Raw genomic sequence first — 27,446 nt, 5'->3', positions numbered from 1 at the left:
ATTTTTTGTGGAGAAAGGGGGAAACAGAACCTCAACTGCTTCATTTCAACTGAGTGTTGGGGGAAAGACCCTTGTAAGCTTAAAACAAAAATCCTGTTTGCTAACCAAAGCTTTCACACTCAGTAATATGTGCTAAGCTATCTGCATGAGGCAGAGGGTGTATTTTTGTTTGCAAGCCCTGAATTCTGCATGTGCTTTTGTTAGCTTGATATGTTTCTCAAAGCTGCTTAAGGTGTATGGGTATTGAAAAGACATCTTGAACAGCCTGTGAACTCTGAATCAAGTTCTATTCACCTGTATTGCAAGAAAGCTGTTATCTGGCATGTAAGGTTGATATACTTTGTGTGGGGTTAAAAAAGGGGGGAAACATACATTAGATGTGTAAGGTTTTCACTCATGCCACCTTGCTTGTCTTAGATACCCAGGTACACAGAGTGTCTTCCACCAGTTTCAGCAGTTTATGACCTTATGTGGATGGGAATAGCTGGACTTCAGTGGTCTATGCTTTGGTAATATCTAGATTAGACCTCTACAATGTGTGTCAGGCTGGCTTTGAAGGCTGTTTGGAAACAGCAGCCAGAGCAGAATAGTGATCAGACTACTGATTGGAACTAGGTGACCGGAACATATATAACTCCAGTTCTGGCTCACCTGCACTTATTGCGTATCTTGCTTACTCCCAACTGCTTGGCTGCCAGTTTGTTTTGGAGCCCAATTCAAAATGCTGGTTTTGACCTATAAAGCCTTGCATGGCTCAGGACCACACAACATAACTCAAGGACCACTTGTCCCTATATGAACCCACCTGGACCCTGAGATCAACATCTTAGGATTATTTACGTGTGTCCCCTGAGAGGGTGACATAAAATGGGGTTCTTTCTGTAGTGGACCCAGTTGTTGAATACCTTCCTCACAGAGGCTCGCCGAGTACTGAAATCGTCGTCCTTCTGGTGCCAAGCAAATACGTTTTTATTCTCCTGGGCATTTGGACAACGCTAATGGTCTGGTTTGGGTCATTTATTTTTGGGTGGGGTGATTATTATATGTTGTTGGATGATTACTGTTGACACTTTAAGCATAATGGGGGGCATTATATACTATTGTTCCTGTAAACCATTTTGGGACTCCTTTTGTATAAAGAAATGCATACAGCTAACAAAGCTAACCTAAACACACTCCAGAGCACATCTCCTCAGCAATGAGAGACTAAGTCTATGTACTTCCAAATGTCACAATTCATTGCCCAGCATTGGAAGCACATATCTACAGCTGACCCAAATAAAGAACAAATACCCAAGCAGATGTGGGAGGCTCCATGGAATAAAGCCACACTGGAAAAATGAAATCTGAACACCACCTCCTGAGAGAATACCTTTTCATTCTGGTTCTTCTCTGGCCCATCCATCCAGTAATCCAGTTCCTTTTTAACCAGGCCTTTGGTTGATCTGATTGACACCCTTTGCCCATTTAAAATGTGGCTATTTGGGGGGGGGGGTTATTGGGTTGTTTTTATTTTTATTATATATAATGTGGTTTTTATGTTGATCTTCTCTGTGAACCGCCCTGAGACCTCTGGGTATAGGGTGGTATATGAATTATTATTATTATTATTATTATTATTATTATTATTGAAGAAACTGTAAACTATGCTTTCAGCCTTTGAGCTCTCAAACGTAACTAGAACGGGAAAGGTGCTTCTTATTTTTGACTTCTTATTTTTTTATATTACAATATCAAAGTTTATTGAAAGGTGCTTCTTATCACCTGAATCCATCAGTCTCTTCTCTCCTAGCATCCCACACCTACTTTGTTAATTTTTATCATGCATTTGTTGTGGGCTCCAGTCAATGCTACTTAAAAGAATATTTGCAAGAGACATGGAAGCAAAGATATTCCACTACTTCCACACACATACTCTCTCCTCTTGGTAGCATGGGATTTGAAACACGTTTGCTTCCATCATTGCCTTACAGTGCATTGCTATGCAGGTTTTCTCAAAAGTAAGTTTCATTGAGCTAGAATGGGTCTAGAATTGCAGGTTTTGCTTCTCACATTCCTCTGATGATTTCCATGGACGCTGGGGAATAAGCACAAGGAATGATGCGTCTTTCTCTCTCGACTCCTGATGCATTGATTCTATTAAAACGATGAAACATTTTGGGTAGCATTCATGGCGTAGCTTGGGATGTCGTCTATCTGAGCTGTAATGTGGAGTGACAAGCTCAGTGCTTCTTGAATCTGGGAGAGTGGGGGATGGGGGGGAATGCACTTTTCTCCATTGATTTGTGTCCTATGCTGAAAATTCAGCCATGCTCCTGGCTCCAGTGCTTAGAAACCAGCAGCCTGTTCAGTCAGGCAAGTACAGAAGTTCAGAAGGAAACCAACCTCTTATTTTGTAGGCAAAATATGCAAATGCTGCTCCCTTTTAGCAAAGGTTGTGCTTATTTGTTAATGATGAATTTTGCTGCCTTTGGGTGGGCTTGCTTTTAATAAAGCATTTAGTCAAGACAGTATTTTAAGTTATTCCTTTCCTATGGCTGTTCTAGGAAGACTACATAAAGGGACCCCTGACCATTAGGTCCAGTCGTGACCGATTCTGGGGTTGTGGCACTCATCTCACTTTATTGGCCGAGGGAGCTGGCGTACAGCTTCCGGGTCATGTGGCCAGCATGACTAAGCAGCTTTTGGCGAAACCAGAGCAGTGCATGGAAAACGCTGTTTACCTTCCTGCCAGAGCGGTACCTATTTATCTACTTGCACTTTGACATGCTTTCGAACTGCTAGGTTGGCAGGAGCAGGGACCGAGGAATGGGAGCTCACTCCGTCGTGGGGATTCGAACCGCTGACCTTCTGATTGGCAAGTCCTAGGCTTGACCCACAGCGCCACCTGGGTCCCTAGGAAGACTACATATTCCACAGCTATTTAGTGATCATGAGACTGGATTATATAAGAAAACTAATTTTCCCATTTCTAAGTGGTTTATTTCTGGAGGAGGTAATGAAAGTTCATAAGCCTAAATTAACACTCACATAATTCATATGGGAAGCAAGGGACCCCACTGGTGTGGCTTCTCCCAAGCAATTTTTTTAGAAACTGTTGTTCTATCTTACTATCCGTCCTCCTCTCTACACTCATATGTAGGATACAAAGGCCAGTTAGTTTAACATCTGGGTGGAAAATGGGTGGAAAGTATTATTAATTAAATATAGAATTACCAACAGAAGAACAAGTCTTTCTAGTGTGTAAAGAATCAGCATGGCTCCCACAACAGTAAGTTCTTTCTGAATTTTTAGAGTTCTCTGGTAGTTTTGATAAGTATATGGATAGAAGTGATCCAGTCAAAATTATCTACTTAGGCAATGATTTAGTCCCTCCTGTGTAAGCTTAGCAGTCAAAAGGATAAGAGAGCAGGTCCCCATATGGATCAGTAACTCATTAAAGAACCAGTAGCAAAGAATGGGAATAAATGGATAGTTCTTCCAATGGAGAGATCTAGGAAACAGTGGTGTAGCGTGGGTTGTCAGCACCCGGGGCAAGGCAAGTAATTTGCGCCCCCTAACCCGTGGATTTGCGCCCCCTAACCCGTGGATTTGCGCCCCTAACCCTAACCCCCAGATGTTGCGCCCGGTGCGGCCGCCCCCCCTGCACCCCCCACGCTACGCCACTGGTAGGAAAGCACAATTCTACAAGGATTAGTATAAGGACTTGTGCATTTTCAAAAATGACACAGATATGCTAAGTTTTATTTATGACACCAAGTTGCCCAGGCTGGTAAGGACAAAAAGGGATTGTGAGAAGTTCCAAAAGGATCTTGCCAATTTGGAGGAATAGACATTAAACTGGCAAATGCAGTTCAAAGCACTGCACATTGGAGCAAATTACCTTGGAAGTATGTGGCAGCTATGAAAAGGGTGAGTTCCATGTCACTGGGAAAACAATTAAGAATAAAACCAACAAGTTCATAATGCCAGTATACAAATCTATGGCATGATTACATTTGGAATACGCCATACAGTTCTGCTTGCTACACTTCAGAAAGAATATGGTGGAAAAAATTCAGCAAAAGGGCAATCAAAATTATAACTGAGCTGGAACAACTCCCCTAAAAGGAAGAATTGCAACACTTGAGCCTTTTTATTTTAGAGAAACGTGTCTAGAAGGTGACAGGATAGAGGCATTTAAGATTATGCATGGTCTGGAGAAAGTTGTCAGAGACATGTTTTTCTCCCTTTCTCATAATACCAGAATCCAGAGTCATGTTGGAAGATTCAGGAAAGACAAAAGGAAGCATTTATTAGATTAACTATGGAGTTTCCTACCACAAGGTTTAGTAATTGACACCAACTTGGGCAGCTTTAAAGGGCATTTAGACAAATAAGGCTATCAATAGCTGCTAGTCCTGATGACTGTATCCTACCTCCATATTAGAGGTGGTATTTATCTCAATACCAATTAGAAACTGGGAGCACAAGCTGCTGCACCCATGTCTCACTTGCAAGCTTTTCACAGGCCTCTGGTTAGCCACAGGGAGGACAGAATGATAGCCTATATGGGTCTTTGGCTTGATCCAGAAGCTGGGCACTTCTTATATGAAGCTCATATAGAGGGGAAATGGAAAGAGCAAGGCCAAGCCCATGGACATTTTTTTCACAGGAGACTTGAGGAGCCTTTTGCTTCAATAGTCTGTAATGCAAATATAAAGCCTACATTTGCCAGAATGCTCATTTACATTACAAATGCTCCTCTGAGTTCTCTTCCACAAGGATCAGTTAATAGCGACAACAAAAGCTCATAAGCAATTTCAGCTTTACAATTGCTTCTGATCCTTTGCATCTATTTAGTCCAGCTATCTTTGAAGAGGGGAGGATACAGGAAGGAAGCTTGTGATCCACCAGTCTATTAGAAATTCTATTTTCCTACTTCATTCAAGACCTAGCAATAGCTTTCATACAATACCTTTCATCTATCAGTCAGGGTGACTGTTATATATCTGGCAAAGCACCCAGTGGCTTTCCGCTTAGATCATCAGACGTCCTTTTCATTTTGATTTTAAACATCTTGTAGGCACACAACTAGAACCAGGTCAAAGGATTGGTACATCTAGCTAGTATCACCTGCTCTGATTGGTAGTGGCTCTCCAAGAACTCAGAAAGATCTCTTGCTCCTCACTTGCTAGCTCATCCTTTCCGAACTAGAGAAGCCTGAGATTGGTCCTGGGACCTTCTACATTCAAAGCCTGTGCACTATACAGTGGTACCCATGCTCTAAGCAACTGAGATGTGTTGCATTTAGACAAGGGAAGTCTGTACAGTGGTACCTCGGGTTACATACGCTTCAGGTTACAGACTCCGCTAACCCAGATATAGTGCTTCAGGTTAAGAACTTTGCTTCAGGATGAGAACAGAAATCGTGCAGCGGTGGCGCAGCAGCAGCAGGAGGCCCCATTAGCTAAAGTGGTGCTTCAGGTTAAGAACAGTTTCAGGTTAAGAACAGACCTCCAGAACAAATTAAGTTCTCAACCCGAGGTACCACTGTATTATGATGAAGAGAGTTCTATGGTCTCTCTCCATGGAAATCCGGTAAGAAGGCAGTCTCTCAGATATTTGGGTCCTATGTCTTAGCCCCACCCCAGTTGAAGGACCATCTTTCCCTGAGAGTGGAGAAGCAGCAGTTTTGCTCATTCTAAGCAAACAGGTGCATTTCCCCTTTATTGTAACTTACAACAATAAGCGTCAATTTTGTCTTTTTAATGGGCTTTTGTGAATTGCTTTGTGAGGTTTGCCTGAAAAGTGGTATAAATAAATAGGGGTGGACGGCCAGTTTTCAACCGTTCAAATAGGATGTGAAGCAATTATTATAAACAAATGTTGGTATGTGTAAGTTGTATGAAGATATAATCAACTCAAATAATACGTAGCATTACCATGCAGAACTAAGAAAAAGTGTCCATTAATCTGTGCGGGGGGAAGCAGGGGACATGGGGTTTGTTTGGAGGGGTTATTCCCCCCCCCCTCACCAAATTTTAGGAAACCAGACTGTGGAAATAAAAGAGTGATTAAAAGGTTCCTAAGTGAATCTGAGATCGCAGCCAAATAAGGCTAATCCAAAGGGGCAATTGTGAAAAGAGAATCATAGGATATCTGCTGTTTGGTATTAACTTGCTCATCCCATGAGTGAGGCCTGCCGCCTAACTGCTGTGTTGTATTGTTTTTGACTGCTTTTGTTGTATTTTTCACGTCTCCTTCAGCGACTTGTGTGGAAGGCGATAGATCGATTACTCAGCTTTCTGCAACCTGGAGACAGGGAGATGCAGGCATCTGAGCCGAGTTGTAGTGTCCACACAACACACACACTGCCCCTAAATCAAGGACCAGCCTAAACATCCAAACCAAAAATTGCCAGTGTTAGCAGCCACCCATTGGTCTTTCCACTGCTGAGCTGAGTGATATTTGAGGCTACTGGAGTTTGAAAGGAAGGCAGCACTCTGAAAGGAGCAGGAAGGCAGATCTTTTTTAAAAAGCCCATCCATTCTTTGTCCCCACTTGAGTGGGACTAAAAGTTGCAACAAACAAGGAGGTGTGTGTGTGTGAGAGAGAGATCCTGCCAAACCCAGGAGGGTTTCAAATACCAGTAACAGTAGGGTAAGAATAAGCTGAAGTACAGAAATACCACAGGCTAGCTTGTACTCTGGTTGGGTGAATGAAACTGATTTGGCTGACCTTCTACATCAGGGGTAGGCAAACTAAGGCCCGGGGGCCAGATCCGGCCCAATTGCCTTCTAAATCTGGCCTGTGGACAGTCCGGGAATCACGTGTTTTTACGTGAGTCGAATGTGTGCTTTTATTTAAAATACATCTCTGGGTTATTTGTGAGGCATAGGAATTCGTTCATTTCCCCCCCCTTCAAAACATAGTCCGGCCCCCCACAAGGTCTAAGGGACAGTGGACCGGCCCCCTGCTGAAAAAGGTTGCCTACCCCTGTTCTACATGATACCACAGCTGCTAGATAATGTAATATATGTGATGGAATTGGGGGAGGGGGGGCAAGGCTCCACACCCAGACAAAAAGAAAATCAGTACTGTGACCTGATAACAGCTACCTGTTGCTCTTCCCTCTGACTAGTTCAACTGATGATGTTGGCCAACAGGGATTTGTATGGGGAAAATCTAGACAAGAGGAAAAAGGAGTCTAACTTCACTAATCCTCAAACCACTAGGCATCACCTAGGCTTTTCCACATGTAAGACTGTAACCAGCGGTGTAGCTAGCCGCTCGGGCTCCCAGGGTGGCGGGTGCACCCTGCGGGCAGGGTGGAGCCTGCAGGCACCCGAGCCACCATGTCACTCCCAGGAGAGACGCATGGCTTGGGCACGCTGCAGGCCCTGCGATAAGTGTGGCGCCTAGTGCCTCTGCCCCCTTTGGTTCCGCCCCTGTGTGTAACACAGCCATAAAAGCATTCTCCCCTCCTGTTGTTTCCAGCAACATTCAGAAGCATTACTGTCTCAGATCATGAACGCAGGGCATAAGTATCATGGCTAGTAGCCACTGATAGCCTTCTCTTCCATGCATTTGTCCAATCCTCTTTTAAAGTCCTCCAGGTCGGTGGCCATTGCTGCCTCCTGTGGGAGTGAGTTCCATAGTTCAACTATGTGCTGTATGAATGTTTTATCTATCCTGAATCTTCCAACATTCAGCTTCGCTCGATGTCCACACGTTCTAGCATTAGGAGAGAGAGTATTACTGTTCTTTTCCATGTCATTGGACTTCACTTTCTATCAGCCTCAACAGGATGGCCAAGGGGCAGGGATGATGGGAGCTGCTGCTGTTATTGTTATTGTTATTAATATTTATTAAATTTATATCCTGCCCCTCGTTTCAAAGGTGCCCGGACTGGCAAACAACTGACAAAGCAATAAAAACATATTTAAAACATGCTGTTGAAGTTCAGCAACACCTGGAAAGCCACAGGGTCCCCCCTACTCGAGGGACAATTATTTTCCAAATTTAATCTACTTAACCATTTTGACACCAGTGCAATCTACTTGCTTTGCCACAGAACGTACAGTTGCTCTTTTACCAGGAGTAAGTAAGAGCTCACCACATGACCAGCCTTCACTGTTAATCCTGGCTGATGGTAGGGAGGGGCTGTTCTGGGATCCAGCCATATGGTTAAAATTGTGCGCTGTGTATTTTCCCTCCTCTTTTCTCTCTTTCTTTCCAGACATGAGAAATTACTCTCTGCAGCCATAGATGTGTCTCTCAGCTGCACCGCCTCTTGTCTTCCCTCTTCCAGATGCTGACAGGCTCCGAACCAGCGGACAGAGAGAAACAGGCTCTCCTCGTATCTGCATGGAAACTGGATGGGGGGAATGAATAGCAGAAGGGAAGAAGGAGCAAAGTTGGTTATTTTTCTGGCACATGGATGCAATTACATGGAGCACATTCCAGAGGCGTTACTTTGAATTCTGAGCAGGTCTGCCTGCCATTCCTGAGTGGAGAGAAGTAAAAAAAAAGGGGGAAGAAAAGTCTCTCTCACAGAGACGGAATGTCTGCACTTTCTATCCTGTTTCTAGGTAAGTTGGAGGTTTTTGTTTTAGTCTTTTCTAAAAGGGAAAAAAAAATCCTAACAAAAGAGGAGTTGCAACCAGAACAGTAACTAGCAAGGGAGGGGCTCTTGGAAAAATAAGTTACTTTTTATGATTTAAAGCGGGGGGCTGGCATCAAAGTTTGTTGAGCATGGAGATCATCTGTTTTCAATTTCTTGGCATTTTTATTATTTTTATGGAGAACAAAAATAGGGGGGGCAGTTAAAATTCAATTCGCATATCGGAATGAATAGCGTTTAAAGCATGAGGTTCTCTTCTCCTAAAGGTATGGGTTGTTGTTGTTTTACACAAAAAGCTGTTGAAGCTGTTTAATGTTAAATACGTCTCTTGGAGAAATCTTAAATGCTGCCTGCAGAGCTCACACACACACATAAAAATGCTGAGGTTTTTAGGATACAAAGCCTTAGACAACTTTGCCATCCACACATTTGAACAACAAAGCATTGTTTCAAGATCAGTGGCCAATCTGCTCACTTTTGTGTATGTCGTTCTGCTCAGAAATTTATTTCTGATATTTTAAAGGAGCCCATTGTTTCCAACTGATACCATAGACAGCCCAAAATTAGAAACAGATGTGTTAAAAGTACATGGGAGGGAGGTGAAGAAGGGAGAAAGAGGGAGCGGGGATGCACGGGAGAAGAAAAGATAGACAAACTGAAGTGGGGAGCCAACAAAAGAGAGAAAATAAGAATGGGCTGAAGATAGGGGAAATCAAAGGGGAGGAAACAACAGAAAGACAGTGGAAGAAAAGGAAAGTAATTTAACACATTACAGAGAGGAGAATCAGGTTTGCCACAAAGTCAACAGGGAACAGCAGCTAATAATGGCTTGCTGATGAGTGTACCTGTAAGATTCAAATTTTCCCAAATGTGTTGCTTACACCTTCACGCTTTCCATTTTTAGCTGCATAACTAAATTATATCTGGCATTTCAGCTGACTTTAAGCTACCTTGGGAAACCATTTATTTAAGTAGAGGGAGCTTGTCCACTTACCTGGGAGTAAGCCCCACCAAACTCAATGGGACTTTCCTCTGAGCAGACATGAACAGAATTACATGGTTATGCATGTTCTTAAATCTCTTCCATTGAAATCAATGGAACTTCTAAGTGTTTAACTTGAGCTGGATTGTGTCCAGTGTGCGAAAGGACCAGAAAGGCAGGGAGAGAAATCCAGGGGAATCAGTGAAGCACGGAAAATTATTCAATAGTCTATTTAAAATGCTTTTTTATAATACATGTTATCACCGTCAGCTACTTATACTACAACAAAAGATTGATAATTATTTGCCATAGATGGCAAAAAAACCACAACACCAAAAAGCTGCTGACTGTTGTGTCATCTGCATAGCAGGCAAACTAAGTTAGTACCGATACGTCCCATATAAAAGATTCTCTGTAAAATGGAGGAGGTAAAAAGATGGAGGAAATGATTAAGAAAGGCAGGCTTGAGTAAAATGAGACGAAGGCTGGCCTCCCTTGTGACTGAGTCAGCGGCAGCCTCCTTCTCCACCTCTCCAGAGACATCAAAGTGTGGAGAACAAGCTTTCCCCTCAATTCCACTTTCCACATTGGATTGACAAGCAGGCAGCTCTGTGAAAAATCCCGTATCAGCGCATCGCAAAGGGCTGCTATGCCTTCATCCCTCCTCACCAGTCTGGAAGACCCAGAGAAGATTCAGAGACGACTCCTCTTTTAGGAAAGCTGATGGACATAAGAAAATAGCAAGAGCTTGCTGGATCAAGCCAAAGGCCCATTTGGTCCAGGATCCTGCTTTCAGAGTGGCCACCCAGATGCCTGTGCGACGGTGACAACTCAAACACAAGAGCAACCTCCTCCCCATGGTTTTCCAGTAACTAGTATTCAGAAGCATTACCACCCAGAGAGGGTACTGAGGATGGAAACATGAGGAAGGACAGAGTACAAGGTTTTGCTAGCTGATGCATGTGCCCTCTCTCATTAGCCTTGGTGCCAAGTCCCAATACAGAGTAGGTTGGGAACGGGAGTATTTCACATTTCCCAACCTTCTGGGCACATCAGACTTAAACAGAAGATTGGCAACCAATATCTTGCACTTGTTTTAGCCCCAACACGACACAAACTTTTTTTGCCAAAATCTACAGCAATTCAAATGCAGCTTACTCGCAGGAAATGTGATATGCACTGATGGAATACAATGGGAACAAATTAAGTACAAATGGGTAAAAACTGCTTTATGACCCACCCAAAAGACTAATGGAGACACTCCATATTAAGGTTGTTGGGTTCAGGCTCTGTTTGTAGGATACCTGAAGGCAATTTGGCCCGCTGCTGTGGGAAGGAGGATGCTGGAGTAAATGGGTTTTTGGCATGATCCAACAGAGCTCATAATATGAGGTTTCTTCTGTACGCAGTGTTTGTCCCCTAGTTTTCACATTTTGTGACCATTTGAATGGAATCACAATACCAGGGAGTTTTCCCCCGCCTCTGGGATAATATCAGGGATTTGTAACCATTCTATGCCCAATAATGGATAAACTGAGCAATGGCCAGCTTTCAAGATAGAAGGCCAGTTCACTAGCAGGAACACAAGCAGAGTATGAAGAGTTGTAGTTTTGTTCATATACGTATCTCAAAGGCAAGAGGATGGAAATTACAACAGGACAGCGCAACGTATAAATTTGTGGGCAAATATTACCAGAAATGCAAATTTTCCATACATTCACTTTTAGCACAGTACACACCCATCCTCATATTTCTTTGCAACAATTTAACTATGCCCATGTCGCTCCTGCTGAAGAAATTTATGCTTGTATTTCATTTCCACTTTGTGCAAGGTTAAAGGCTATAACCAAATTGTACATTTCTTTGGTAGAAAAGAATGCCTTTTAAGATGTACGTTTTCAGGTGTATTGCACAGTTGGGCAAAGGAACAAAAATAAAGGAGTTCCAAGAGCTGTGCTGCGCTACTATTCTGAAAATGCTGCAGGAGACTTCACTATGCAAGTTCTGTCCCATACTAGTAAAACTTAGAAGATGATAAGTCAACACACTCAACATGGTCCTACGTGTACAAAATTTGCTGAAGTTAGGAGTCCCAGTATCCAGTAGTGTTGGCACAAAAAGAAGTTCCAATTATTTCAGTCCCTATTATTATTACTAACAACAATGGGTCATAGCCAAATGAAGAGTTTCACAGGGACAAGGACTTTTAGCTGTGCAATGGCATTTCCCTGCCCACTATTCTCCCTGTGTGCCACTGTGCCCTCAGTAAATCTGCTCCAGACATTAGGGTTCCGCAAACTCCTGCAGATTTATGAAGGCAGGGCAGATCACATACATAGAGGAGAGGGCAGGTTACCCATAGAGAATACAGAGCAGGCCTAGGCAAACTCCAGCCCTCCAGAGGTTTGGGACTACAATTCCCATCATCCCTAGCTAACAGGACCAGTGGTCAGGGATGATGGGAATTGTAGTCCCAAACATCTGGAGGGCTGGAGTTTGCCTATGCCTGGTACAGAGGATGGAAGCATGAGGAATGATGGAGGACAAAAAATTGGTAGCTGATAATAGTTCTTGCAGTAGAGAAACTGTTTCGTTTGATACCACCCAACATTTTCAAGACACTTCCAAGCTGAAGTTCTCAAAGCACCTCCTTGTTTTCTTTAGATTCTGGTATGCTGAACAAGTCTTATGAATGCTCCAATGCGTACCTAGATCTGGGCATAGAGATACCCTGGAGCTGTAAGGTCTGAAACAGGGCGTCACTGATTGTATTTGGCATGTTTGATAATCTGGCCCATTATACAAATCTGCATAATTTATTCCAGCCACAGGAGATGTCTTTTCTGGCTGTAGAACTTGGACTTACATAGCACAATCCCACACAGAGACATACACACATTGCATTGTTAATTTCCCATGTTCCATCAATCTAGTAATGTATATAACGAGCTAAAATCAGCTATTCGTTGGGGCATGGGGGTGTGGAATAAGGCTGTTTTATTCGCTGATGTTTCCTTGTGCATTCAATTGTTTACACAGCTAATGGATTAGGGCTTGCTCTATAGCCAGCAGTATATGCTTGTAGCCATTTGAGGACAGGCATGTAGCTTTATTAGGTTTTGTAAAACAAAGCATGGTCAGATAAGATGGGGGGGGGGAGGGTTGACAAGAGACTTGTGGAAAAGGAATCCTAAATCCTACAAGCAATAGTGAGAACCAGATTCCCTTGCCCTCAATGCTGAAGCTGCTAAGCAATGCTCCTGCAGGGTATATCCTACACATGGCATTTCAAATGAAGGTGTTAATTGGATTATCTGTGGTGGAAGATTTGCTGGCACTTGCTGTATTCTATCATCATCAATGGCAGTTGGATTATTATATATTCCAGATGGAGGGTGTGTGTGAGAGAGAAAGCAACAGCCTCTCTCTCTCTAAAAAAAAAAAAGCATAGCACTCTGGGCTACAGAAAGATTTCATTTGCCCCTATTTAGGGCTTTTATTTATTTGTTTGTTTGCAGTTATATCTCATCCTTTTCTCCAAGAAGCTCAAGGTGGTTTACGTAGGCCTCCCTCTCCACATTTAATCCCAACAACAAGCAAGCGAAGTAAATTAGGCTGAGAGGCAGTGACAGTCATGGAGTGAGCTTTGTGGCCAAGTGGGGATTTGAACCCTGACTGCCCACATCCTGGTTCAAAACTCTAACCACTACACAACACTGACTCTTCAACACCACACCTGTTCGTTTGTGTGCTAAGTTTGAAAGAGGCCCACTTACAGACCCCATTTATATAGCAGTTTAGAGGTGCAAATCCAAAAAGTCATTGTTAGAAACCATTGTTAATGGGACACTCAAAAAGATAGGACATTGTGCTTCACACTTACCGTAAGGTGATACAGTCCATGACAGGATCTCGAAAGGCCTAATTTGGAGGCTGTTTCAACAAGCGACTCTTTTTCGGTTTTTGTTTTCCCCCGTCTCTGTAAATCGGGTCAAAGCGCTACATCGACTAGAAAGTACCGGTATATTTGATTTCTAAACAGGTTCTCTTGCACTTTTTTTAATAGTGCATAAACACCACCCATCCATTATTCATCTTAAACTAAGAAGTGTTCTTGGTGCCATTTGTGCAAGTGTCCCTATCTTTCACCTTCCCCTCAGGGCTTTGTAAACTGGCAATCTCTTCTCACATCTTGTGTTAAGTCCCAGGTACTATTATTATATATGCATAGTGTATGCATGTCTATGACATCCCTGATTCCAATTGGGTCTCTGGATCAAGCACAAATTTAAAAAAAGGAAAAGAAAAGAAAGCTCAATTCCTTCCCCAGGCTGTTTCCTAGGACAAGCATCAGGAGAGCAGGGCGGCACTCCTCCATTCTGTACATATTTATGAGACATGCGCTGGATGCTTTGTACAGTTGAGTCTGCCGAGTATATTTTTTAAAAAAATGAGCCTTGATAAAAATTTTAAGGGCTATGGAAATGTTTAATATAGAACTGAACTCTCCTTCAGAGCAAAGAAGCAGAGGAACACCAGGAAGTATTGAATAGAGCTTTGAGAAACCAAGCAGAAATGTATAGCCAAGAACATTTTCCTCTCCAACCCATTCAAGCTGCAATTTATTTTTATTTTTATTTTTTTAAAAATTGATTAATTAATTAAAATTACAGGGCTTTCAACCTTGAAGGCAAATCGCTTTGTGACTTCATTGTTTAAATTTAGGTTCTGTTTTGTGGGGGATTGTTAGACTTCAAGCAAAAGCCTCAGAGCACAGGGGCTGTCACTTCCGATTACTTCCAGTGCCACTTCCAATTATTTCCAATCACCATTCTTGAGACAGGAGGGAAATTGAGCCAGATTCTTCATCATCATGCTTCCCGCCCAACCCACCTCCTGAACAAAAGGACAATTTACCAAAGTGCTGCCAAGATGGACCAAAGGGGGGTATCGAGAGTAGATTCCGTTGTGGGGAAATCCCGCAGAGCAAATCCCGCCAAGGCAGACTGAACCAAACAGGAACTGTGATCAAAGTGCTGTAGACTTTGGAGTCTTTTGTATGAAATAAGCCATGGGTAGGCAAACTAAGGCCTGGGGGCCAGATCTGGCCCAATCGCCTTCTAAATCCGGCCCGCGGATGGTCAGTGTGTTTTTACATGAGTAGAATGTGCAGTTTTATTTAAAATGCATCTCTGGGTTATTTGTGGGGCCTGCCTGTTGTTTTTACACGTGTAGAATGTGTGTTTTTATTTAAAATGCATCTCTGGGTTATTTGTGGGGCTTAGGAATTCGTTCATTTTCCCCCTTCAAAATATAGTCCGGACCCCCACAAGGTCTAAGGGACAGTGGACCGGCCCCCTGCTGAAAAAGTTTGCTGGCCCCTAAAATAAGCTCTCAACTGAAATCTGAACAATATTCCAGTGCTGGCAAATTTGAACTCCCCTTTCAACAAAATGTTCAGTTTTTGTGCGTGTCACAGGATATTACCATGTACTCTATTAGAAAACGGTGATGTATAGTTAATAAGCTATGGATATCTTGAAAATTAAGATTGGCTGCTTATTTGTGACTTTTAACAGCTCACACTGCATGAGCAATGAACTCATGTGATACTGTAGCAGCAATTTGCTTCATTTTCACTCCCCCCCACCCCAGTGACACTAGGACCATTTCAATGAGTGACAATATCATTTGGTTTCTATGAGGGGGTTTCATATCTTCTTACTACAATGTGGGAATCAGCTCTCAGTGTCTCAGGACGAGTAATCCACCAGTGGACTACTGGCCTGGGAAAATTACAATGGAGCTGGGATTATCCAAACAATGCTAGACTGAGTGGGCCTTATGCTGGTACAGTGGTACCTCTAGATATGAACGGGATCTGTTCCGGAGCCCCGTTCGCATCTAGAAGCAAATGTAACTAGTGATGGCACATCTGCGCATGCGCGCGTCACTTTTCACCACTTCTGTACATGCGCGTGACGTCATTTTGAGCATCTGCGCATGCGCAAGCGGCGAAACCCGGAAGTAACGCGCTCCGTTAATTCTGGGTTGCCACAGAGTGCAACTCGAACGCGCTCAACTCAAAGCGTATTCAACCCGAGTATGACTGTATTCTTCAGGAAGAGTGTATACTCGGAGTGTATAATCACTTAAAGCTGAAAGCATAACGAATATGTGTTAAGAATCCTGTGTAGGATCCTCTGTAAATTAAACAAGACACTGGTGAACAATATCAATCAGCCAACCAACCAACCAATCAAGGCTGAAGTAAGCGAGGGCCTCCTTCAACAGATGCGCTCAGATGTCCTTCATAAGACTGGGGCACAGCTAGCGTTGGAACAGTTTTCACAATACCAGAAAGTAGAACTACTTCAAAAGCAGTTTAGGGGAGATTAAAATCAGTTAAGAGGAGATCATAGCCACGGCTTGCAAATTTCATTAGTTTTAATCTCTTCAACCATAAAAGGAACAATAACTGTGACTTGGCTCCTGACGCTCTTAGGTGCTTCATCAGGTTGTGTCTGAAGCAAGCTGAAACCTGTCAGAAGAGCTTGAGATGAGAATTAGTGTACAGGGAATTCAAAGATACAAACTGAAGGAACAACACTAGAACTCTTGCCTATTTCTCAGCTCTCTCCTTATACCCAAACTTTTCTTGTTTCTAAAAAGCATCAAATTAATCAAAACAGGTGGGAGGATTGTACCCCTTGTTTTAGTTTTAGGTCTAATTCTGCATCCTATGAACCTTACTCATATGGTATAAATAGTATATGAGACATGTTGATAGGTTTTTCTTAGTTCAGGGTGTGAAAATGCCCTTTGTGGTGTGTGCCAAATAAACCAGAAAAGGCTGCTCAGTGGACAGTGGCTGACAGGTTAAGTAAAGTTCAGTCTTGATTTCTGTGGAGTAAAGTTTCCAGAGGAACTCACTCCTTGCCTTTTGAGTGGCTGATCCATAAATCCGTAAGTCACAAATTCAACAAAGGAATCCATTGAAAACAGCTGTTTTGCCTATCTTGACTCATAAACTATAATTTGTGAACATCCAAAGAAGCTGAGTGTTGGAAGATTTCAGGACAGTTGAAGGAAATGACTTCTTCACACAGCTCATAGTGAAACTATGCAGCTCACTCCCACAGGAGGCAGTGGTGGCCAATAACTTGGATGGCTTTAAAAGTTGTTAAAATAAAAAAATTCCTTCCAGTAGCACCTTAAAGACCAACTAACTTGGTCTTTAAGGTGCTACTGGAAGGAATTTTTTTATTTTGACTATGGCAGACCAACACGGCTACCTATCTGCAACTTTAAAAGTTGTTGTTGGCATCTTGAGAGACAATGGAGTGTGCCTCCAGGGGTGAAGTCAAGCCACTTTAGTGCTGAAGTGATCTCCCCACGGCACACGCCTGAGCAGTGTGTATGGAGGTCTTGGGCTGCCCATAGGGCAAGACACACACACCCCAGGCTCGCCGATGTGGTTCAAGGAAAGCAGAACAATGCATTTAGCACCAGCTTGGCTGCAGGAATTGCCAGGAGGAGGTGTACTAGGCACCATCCAACTGTCTTAGGGACTCCACTCCAGAATTGTGTGCGGTATACTCTTTAGCCTTTCTTCTCCCAAAGAGAAGAAGTGAAGTTTTCCTTCTCTGAGATGGGCTAATTTCTCAGGTTCACGAGCCCCATCTGCCCCTCACTTCCCTCTATAGCACATGCAGAAACCTCCTTCTTGACCGTTGGACCCACTATTGGTCTCATCCACTCAATCCGCCAGAGCCTGTCTTTGCATGCAGGGGAAGTCCCTAACTCACTGAGGGTTTGAGACTCAGCAGCAACCCTCACTTGGTTTAGCCAGCCAGTTGAAGCTGTTCATGGGGTGTGCTAACAGCTTCTAGGAGCCATAGGTGAGAGCTGAGTGCAGGGTGGAGACCAAAGGTGGACAAACTATCCCATACTGGTCAGAGTCTTATGTTTTGCATCTGGCTTACCATTATCAAACAAACCAAACCATTATCCACCCACCCCCAATGAGCTATCACCAAGTTGGCTTCACGAAGAAACTAACTGGTATTATTTCTAGCTATTACTAAATTTTTGAAATTATGAGTTTGCTCAAATTCTAACCTTTTACTGAATCTAGAGGTTTGGGGGGCCTTGCCTCCCCGAACCTTATAACAATATATACTTGCTTGAATGGAATTCATCAGGTTTGTTAATATAAATGGATTATATTGAAACATTATACAGTGGTATCTCGGGTTAAGAACTTAATTTGTTCTGGAGGTCCATTCTTAACCTGAAACTGTTCTTAACCTGAGGTACCACTTTAGTTAATGGGGCTTCCTGCTGCCACCGCACAATTTCTGTTCTCATCCTGAAGCAAAGTTCTTAACCCGAGGTACTATTTTTGGGTTAGTGGAGTCTGTAACCTGAAGCGTCTGTAACCTGAAGCGTCTGTAACCCGAGGTACCACTGTATAAGATATTAGATTGCTGAATTAAAACTTTTTTTCAAAAGGTTATACTATTTATCATATAGCTACAGCATTATTTGTGGAAGATGGATCATGGAACTGCTGAGCGCTAAAGGCACAGAATGTTCAAATCAGGTCCCAAGTGCACTTTCAAAAGTGAAAGAAGGAACATATTTTAGCCTATAACAGGTCACCTCCAAATGCTATTAATGCAATAGGAAAAGAGCTTTTTTAAAAAGTATACCTTTTGTTCAGTGTCTTTATGCGGTTCTTTAATTACATGTTAATATGTTGAAAATTCAAACATCAGTTTTAGAATCACATTTTAAAATGCCCCCAAAACTCCATCTAAGGTCATCTAATTTCAATGTATTATAGACTAGGCTCTTATTTTTGTTAAACACGTTTATGGTTGGGGGTGGGGGGGGAGAGAAAATAAGCTTCAACCTCCTCAATGCTTTCATTGCTGTTGCTTCTAATTTATTATTATTTTTTAAATTAGTTGTGGTACTGATATCTTGGCAAAACTGCTGCAGGCGTCAGCACAAAATGGCTGCTAGGGGCAGAACAAAAGAGGTGACAGTACTCAGAACAGTACTGGCGAATACTATCACAAGAAAAAGTACTGAGCCTCTGAAAGCCAGTTTCCCCATCAGTGACCTGAACTTCAATGAAACATAGGATAGCAGCAGCATGCCTAGGGCATTAGTAAGAACAAAGAGTCTTGTGACATCTAAGACTAACAGATTTATTTTGGCATAAGCTTTTGTGGAGTATAGCCCACTTCATCAGATGCATCTGATAAAAATCGACTCTTGTGCATGAAAGCTAACACCACGATAAATTTGCTAGTCTTTAAGGTGCTGCAAGATTCTTTGTTATTACAGATGCTTTTTAACTAGATTTGCAGCAATCAGAGAGAGTTCAAAGGAGGTTCCAAGCGTAAAAAGAGAAGCCCATTACATGAGGTGGTACAGAAAATACTAGTCGTGGAAATACAATGACAGAGTATGAGAAAGTTTGAGGATTCCAAGGTCATTTGCTTTGAAGCTAATGATCCTGTAATACACAGTAATACACTAATTACTTTAACTCATTCTCCAATTTAGCAATGCCCTGGGCATGCTGCTGCAATTCTAGGCTAGTGAATGCACATCCATTAGTAAATGAACCTACTGAAAGAAACAGGGTGCATCAATTTCTTGGTTTTTCATGGTTCCCCCCACCATGCTATTGTAGCTTCCTTTTTTAACCATATGTGGAGAATAGACTAAAAAAAACCTATCTAGAATCTATCATTCTAGATATAGGTGTAGCAGTGCCAGAAAGAAAACATCATTGGACACTATCTGCACTGGTAGTTCACAACATAGAGACAAAAACAGGTTAGCTGCATTTTTAAATGATTTTTTGAGAGGCTTGTTAAGTCATCTTTGAAACTGAAGTATTTTCTCAATGTCACATTGTCTGATAAAATCAGCTGAAAACATGCACAATAAAAACGGCACACCTCGATAAGCAGAGACAATAAAACCAAATCTATTTCAGCAAGCCAGTCAACAGAAACTAAAATAGGCTACTGCACCCACAATCAAAAGCCGTCTGAAAGAAATAATGTCATTAGGATCTGCCTGAAAGACAAAGGGTATTGCACATTTCCCAAGAATGAGTGTTCTGCTGGGACCACCACTGAAAAGGTCCTGTCTCTCACACCTGCCAAACTAACCTAACCCTTCCTGAATGGTACCTGGCCATCCTTAAAGCATTTCTTTGCCCAGAATGACATTATGTTGGATCTCACATTTACTGCAATGCATTCAAGGTGGGGTACCCACACAGTTTGTCTGGAGGCTGCCCCTAATGCAGAATATGGCACCTAGGCTGCTTGTGAGGCAAACTACGGCCAGTTTATAACACCCCTTGACTGTATAATCTGCACTGGCATTGAAGGTTTAGGGAATCGGGAGGCTGCCTTACCCTCTCTTCATGCAGTAGGTCATTGTGTTGTTCAGGAGAATCTCTCCTTGCAGTTTTAAAATATTAGAAGCCTGATCCAAAACAATTCAGAGCAGGACTTTCAGCATGGCTGTTCCTGTTTTGTGAAACAGCATTCCAGTGTGGGCACCTAACAATGGACAACATTCTTAGCTTCATTAGCTACAAACCCCAAAGTGCCAAAGTTTTTGAAGTCATTTTGTCGGGTTTTGTGACCCAAACTCTTCCTTTTGTTGGCTCCCCTAAGCTGAGTAATTCATACTAACCAGGATTCATAGGTACCACCCAGAAATCCAACCCTGTCTGATTCACGTCAAACTGGTGCCAAAGTTTTGGAGTAGTTTTCTAGGGTTTGTAGCACAAACCCCACATTTTTAGTGCCCCCCAAACTGAGCAACTGATTTTCAAACACTGTGTACTGCCACCCAGAACCTAAACACCTAAGTAAATCCCAGTGAGTTCATTGCAATTTAGATCAATATAAGTATACTAGCACAGCATAATCCATAGCAAGTCTACTCTGTAGTAAATTGCTGCAGGGTTGCAATCTTTAAACATGTTTACCCGTAAGTAAATCCAATGTGAAATCAACTGGATCTAGTCTATAATTTTAGGTTTGCTGTTTTAATCTGGTCTAGAAGTAGTGACTAAACAAATGGAGTATAATTAATTGTGCAGTATTCGTAAGAAAACAAAAACCCACAAAAAATACAATTAGCAAGGGGTTCTCAGTTCTAACTGAATAAGAACAGTCTATCCCAACTGTGTTGAATTTTTAAGATTAACCAGTTCAGGCTCCACTCCTGTACATACTTATCAGGAAGTAATCCCCATGGAATTCAGTTGACTTACTTCTAAGTAATGTATTTTCACATAATTATCCAGAGCTGACCTGAGATATTTTGCAGCACAAGGAGGGGTGACCAGTGACCCCCACATCCCAAATCAAGGTGCATGATAGCAAAGGATGGCCAGTTTCTTCTAGCGCCTGAGGCAGAAAACCCCAAAAGTGCCTCTCCTGCTCCTTGTCCATAAAAAATACCACAATAATACATTAAAATATTTTGCAACTTGCTGCCCCTTTCATATAATCCAAAGTCAGCAACCTGAGGCAGCCATCCAATTTGAATTGGACAGTGTTGGATTTCTGGGTGATACCTAGAATATGACCCCCAGGTAGATTATCAGTTACACAGTTTGGGGGGGGGATGCTACAAAATGCGGGTTCACACTACAAAACCCTCCAAAATGACTACAAAGCTTTGGCACCGGTTTGGAGGTGATCCAAAATTCCAGGGTTCATAGTTAATAAAGCTGACATTCTTTAAGTCTCTGCTTTGGGTGCTTATTTGTATTGTTTCACCCAACCTTTAACTGTTGTTTTTGTTGTATGGTTGTAAATTGCCTTGGAATTTATATGAAAGGGATGGGGTGTGGGTGGTGTATAAGCGATCATGCAGAATTGCAAATCATCAACAGTTATTAAACTCATCAGTAAAGACAGCCATCAAACTGCCATCTTTCCAGCACCAAAATGAGAAGGTAGCAGCATTTCCATGGACTGTTCATTTCTAAGCCTTTTCTTATGTCCTAACCTGACCCGCACAAAACAGCAGAAAATGAGGCACCGGGGTTCCTATTTAATCATGCACTTCCCTGTCAAGAGCTGGAACTGTATGCAGACCAATAGCACAACAGTCAGCAGGGAGTGGCACCAGAACTTCTGAAATTAACGTAATTCATTCTTCATTCCTGTGAACTTGGAATAATTTGTGCATTTGACTTGGCACAGCAATGGTGTCCCTAGTAATTTTGCAAAAATATACTTTCCAGGCCTAATCTGCTTGTGATTTATTTGCTCCTCCATCCCCCACAGCAGCCCCCTCCCACTCACATTTGCAAGAATATTAATGCTTTTTTTCCAACTGAAATAAGCTAACTGAAGCTGCATTAATGGTCTCCTTTCCCTCTCTGGATAATCCTCCCATGGAAAATTTCTGATAGGAGACAAATGTAAGAGAAAGAGGGTTGATAACATTCATGCATGAGGAAGGATTTATTTAAGTGGCCCGTTAAATAAATTACTTGAGATGCCAATATTGTCTGTCTTCTCTAATGGCGAGGCAAACAAGACACTCGACTCTTCCCAAAGCTATTCAAGTTGTCTATTAAAGGCACAGGAGCCTTCCTCAATAGGAAATATTGCAGTGGTGATCTCCTTCCATACTGCAGATCCAAGGAAAAGTTTTGGGTTTGCACCCCTTAGTTGAAGGTACTTTGATATAGTGGCATCATTGTCCACAATGAACACATTCCAGTTTGTTCAATTTGGGGGGAGGGGATTGTCCTGCTACAAAATCCCACAAAACCTGTTTGACCAGAGAAAAGATCAGAGGGAAAGAATTGGGGGGGGGGAAGGAGAGATACACCCAGAATGCCAAACAGCCTAAATTCTCTTTTGTACAATTGTAATCTCCAACTGAACCAATTACTTGTTCACTAACTTTTAGGAACTATAGTGAGTGAATACCCTGCAGTGCTGATTATTATTATTATTTTATTGCAGGTTAGTATTATTACTCTGCCCTTCTTCCAAGTCGGTAGGATGGAAGGCAAAACTCTCCCTTCCCCATTTCAAACTTGCAATAATCCTGTGATAGAAGGTGAGGCTGAGACAGAATGAGCCCAAGTTTATCAATAAGCTTCAAGACTGAATGAGGATTAGAACCTAGGTAAGAAGAGCCTCCCCACGACGGTGTGAGCTCCCGTTGCTCGGTCCCTGCTCCTGCCAACCTAGCAGTTCGAAAGCATGTCAAAGTTCAAGTAGATAAATAGGTACCGCTCTGGCGGGAAGGTAAATGGCGTTTCCATGTGCTGCTCTGGTTCGCCAGAAGTGGCTTAGTCATGCTCGGCCAGTAAAGTGAGATGAGCGTTGCAACCCCAGAGTCGGTCACGACTGGACCTAATGGTCAGGGGTCCCTTTACCTTTAAGAAGAGCCTGCTGGAATATGGATCAGGCCAATGACCCATCTAGTCTAGCATCCTGTTCTCACAGTAGCCAACTAGGTGTCCTAATGCGAAACCCTTGAGCAGGACCCAAGCACAAAAGCATTCCCCACTTCTGCAGTTTTCAGCAACTGGTATTCAGAAGCATTACTGCCTTTGACTATGGGGCAGAGCATAGCCATCATAGCTAGTCACCATCGGTAGCCCTCTCCTTTCATCATGCCATGAATAATTTTATAATGCTCTCCCCAAGGAGGTTCAGCAGGCACCTTCATCATACACCTTTAGGCAACAGGCAAAATGTTCCTCTTCAACCAGGCCTTTGACAGATTGACACCTGATGCCCTTTAGCAAAGTTGCTCCACCCCCTGCTCCTATTTCAATACTTTAACTACTAAGTAACTCAAGGGGTCAGATATGGCAAGCCATAACCCTCCATTCAGTCCAACCTAGCCTTCAACTTCAGTACGTACTTCAGTAGAAATCCACACATGGTTACCATAGTGCCATAATTCTGTGCCAAATGAGAGAGCTGCGCTCCCCTCAGATGGAAAATCTGGCTTTATCATTGCCATTTGATGGGGTAGGAACAAGAGAGGAGTGACATTGGGGAGGAGGACAAATGCCAGCCTATTTGGGAACAGAGATCTCTTCCAGAAATGTAGGGGGTGCGTTCCCCGGCCCTTTATTCAATATATTCTCTTGTGGCGTTCCATCCTAGAAAATATCCCTGCTTAAAGGCAGAATATTCCCTTCAAATGTCTATTTCCAGATTCCAGCTGCATCATGTAACTAAGAAGAAAAAGGATCTGCCCACATCTGGAAAAGCCTGGCATGCAATTACCGGTATCTCTAGAGGATTAATATCAAGCTATAGGAATTTGCAGTATGGCTATGCAAGTGTGGTGTGCTGTGTGTGTGTGTGTGTGTGTGTGTGTGTGTGTGTGTGTGTGTGTGTGTAAAGAGAAAGATCCTTTTGCTTCCCAGTTGATGGCATGTAAGAAATAATCATGAACAAGAACCAGTTCTTCTTCCAGAAAAGCATGCCTCTTTCTACATAACATCACAATACCATCTTTTGATGACATGTAGGAAGCCCTAAGGAGGTTCTTGAACTGAAGGAGAATGTTCTACCTAATTTGCCTTCTACAATACCACTTACAAGGGTTTATTGGACTTTTATGTTCTTATTTCCCAGCAGATAAATTAGGGCAAGAGTAATATAACTGCAATGTAACAAGTTTACACTTCCTAGCACTAACCAGGGCTACCAATTTACATCTTCCTCTAAATTATCTCCCCAAATTAGCACATTTTATGCATGTGGGCTTTGAAGTAAAAATAAATTTAACGTTTAGTGCAGCTCAGCCTTCTCATCAAGTGTGACACTTAGGAAAAGTAATTGTATCAGGTCTGAAACGTTCACTAAGTGCCTTAAACTCTGCTTATGATGTTAAACACAACAAATGTTCCTAATGGGGTTTTCCCCCTGCAATTTGAAACTGATTGTAAAAAGTTTCTCTCTACACCCACACTTAAATCTCTTTGCTCCCCCAAAACTTGAAATGATGCTCCTACAATCACTTCTTCATTTCCACCATTTGTGAAAAATTTTATGTAGCAAATATTATGTAGCAAAGAAACTTCTGTTCATATGTGCTGAAATCCACATCCAAATTGAGAACTAACAGAAGGCTTTCAGTCAATACTTGGAAATACTTCCAAAGTGGCCAAGTTCAGCTGAACCATAAAAACAATAAATTTACATTAGTTGCATGCTCTGCATGTTGAAAGGAGAGCCCTCCCTGTTGCTTTAAATCACTCTCGGTTTTATTTTTCTGTGTCATCACTGCCAGTGCCTATAAGCCTCAACTAAAAGAGGCCATCCTACCCTAGCAAGTGGGGGGGGGGGTTGAAAGTGAGGAATCCCCTTCAGCAAGGATGTGGCGAGCAGACTCATCTGTTTATATGAGGGACAAAGTGATGGATGGAGGGGGGAAATCCTGGGATAAGATGCAATAAAAAATCAGGTCCACCAACACAGGATGCTGTGGTCATTGCCACATACCACTGTCATCGCTACATAAACTGCATAACATGACAAACATCCTGCACTGAACACACAACAGCTCTGGAATGCCTCGTGTTATTGAAATATGGGAATCTTAGATACCACTATTGCCTTGATTTCATCTGCGACACAGGTACTGTTATAGGACAAGACCAGCAAACAAATCTAGATCCTAATGTACGGTTTTATAAACAATTTGGATGAAGGTACTGAGCGATGCTCATCAAATTTGCATATGACACCAAACTGGGAGGGGCAGCCAACACCGCTGATTCAAGATAAGCGTAATAGATTCAAGTACTGGGCCAAAGCTAACAAAATGAATTTCAATAGGGACAAATGTTAGTTTTGGCCCAGTACCAGAAAAGCCTAGAATAGCATTAGCTTTTTTTCTTTTTTTTTGCTGCTCTACCATACTGTGGATTTATGTGATGTTTGTGGTCTATTAAGACCCCTAGATCCCTTTTACATGTACTACTGGTAATGAAGATGATAAAGGGCCTAAAGCAGGCATCCCAAACCTTCGGCCCTCCAGATGTTTTGGACTACAATTCCCATCATCCCTGACTACTGGTCCTGTTAGCTAGGGATCATGGGAGTTGTAGGCCAAATCATCTGGAGGGCCACAGGTAGGGGATGCCTGGCCTAAAAACTAAGCCTTATGAGGAACGCTTGAGGGAAATGGGTATGTTTAGCCTGGTAAAGAGGAGACTGAGAAGAGATATGATAGCCATCTTAAAATATCTAATGGGCTGTCACATGCAGGATGGAGCAAGTTTGTTTTCTCCCACTCCGGAGGCTAGGAACCAACCAATGGATTCAAGTTACAAGAAATGAGATTCAGACTAAAGATCAGGAATAACTTTCTGACAGTAAAAGCTGTTCAACAGTGGAACAGGTCTCCACCAGAGGTGGCAGACTCTCCTTCATTGGAGGTTTCTAAGCAGAGGCTGGTCATCTGTCATGGATGATCTAGTTAAGATTCCTGCATTGCGGGGGCTTGAACTAGATGAGCCCTGGTGTCATTCCAACTCCACAATTCTATAATTCTATTATTATTTTCCTGCTTCAAAAGCTTACTCAGTGAGCATTCGTTTCTAACCACTCCTGTGTTATAACTCCTGTAAACAGGAAGGCAATTGTTACCATGTATTATAAGCACTTGCTTTTGATGATCTTTGTGCTTAGTGTGCACTGAGACAATCCATACCTAATAATGTAAGAACTGGTGTCAATTCTAAATGCAACATAATGTGTTTGTAGAACAATCTGCAAAGGAGCAACAGTGTATTAAGTGTGCAATACAATGTTCCATGAAATGTAGTTTTGCCAATAAGAAAACTTCTTTAGAAAAAAGTAAGAGCTCAATGGAATGTATTCAGTGACCTTTTACTCAGTGTAGAGAGAGCCATTGGAATTCATCATGGTCATTTATTTTAATGGGTCTGTTATGAATGAAACTTAGCTGAACACAACCCAAGGAAAATAATACGATGTTTTTAAAATCTCATTGCAAAGAAACAAACACTTTCTTGCAAAACAAAATATCTCTAGCTCCCTCAGCCAAATATCTTCATTTGCTTTTCTGGAACCTTGAGTAAGAGAGATTTGTTCATCCTTCCTTCCGGAAGGCATTTCTAAATCCGCAAGAACAGAATCCAGATGTTGCAATCTGGAATAAAAATGTTGTTTTGAGTGAAATGGCCTGAACTGCAGCACAAATCTGTGTGTGTGTGTGCACGTGTGCGCGCATGCGTGTGTGTGTGTGTGTGCCACCAATTTTGGAACCCTACAGATTGAAAGAGCCCCACCAGGAACAAAACACATATCATGCAAAGCAAGTTTTTCCAGTAATAATCTCTTCTATCTGAAGCTCCTCTGTAACACTCTTGAGCCATTAAAACAGTGTGGAAAACAATGAATCTTATGCAATACTAATTTGCATTTAATATAAGTTGCTCTTAGGAGAACTGTTTCCTGATCTAGGTGTGACATTAGGATGTTAATTTGTAGCTACAAGGGTCAAATGGGATCTGAACAGAACGCTGAAGGTTGTTGCCTCACTTCCACCTTCCCATCCCATGCAAGCAGATATCATGTGCAGCAAAAAATATAAAAATGGCAAGTAAAACATGTAGATTAATAGTTAAGACATTGTGAACTAGTCCTTATTCCAGAAAATCATGACTCTTTCCACATAACATCACAATCCCACTGTGTTCCTTAAGGTGAAATGTTATCCAAGTCACTTTGGCTAGAATTAAACTTATTCCATTGACGCCCTGCTGAAAAAGATGTAATAACAAGGCCAAAGGCC

At 42.3% G+C, this 27,446-nt stretch overlaps 1 protein-coding gene across 1 annotated transcript in view; it reads left to right on the top strand.

The window, feature by feature from the left end:
* Positions 1–8,173: 8,173 nt before the first annotated feature.
* Positions 8,174–27,446, top strand: part of CLMP (CXADR like cell adhesion molecule) — a 56,877-nt gene continuing 37,604 nt past the window's right edge. The window contains exon 1 of the mRNA XM_081171567.1: positions 8,174–8,573. Within this exon, the coding sequence (XP_081027693.1) occupies positions 8,546–8,573 (28 nt within the window). The 5' untranslated portion in view covers positions 8,174–8,545. The remainder of the gene's footprint in view (positions 8,574–27,446) is intronic.

The sequence above is a fragment of the Podarcis bocagei genome, assembly GCF_964188305.1.
Source record: "Podarcis bocagei genome assembly, chromosome: 15".
NCBI lineage: Eukaryota > Metazoa > Chordata > Lepidosauria > Squamata > Lacertidae > Podarcis > Podarcis bocagei.
This window is presented reverse-complemented; position numbering and strand designations above follow the sequence as displayed.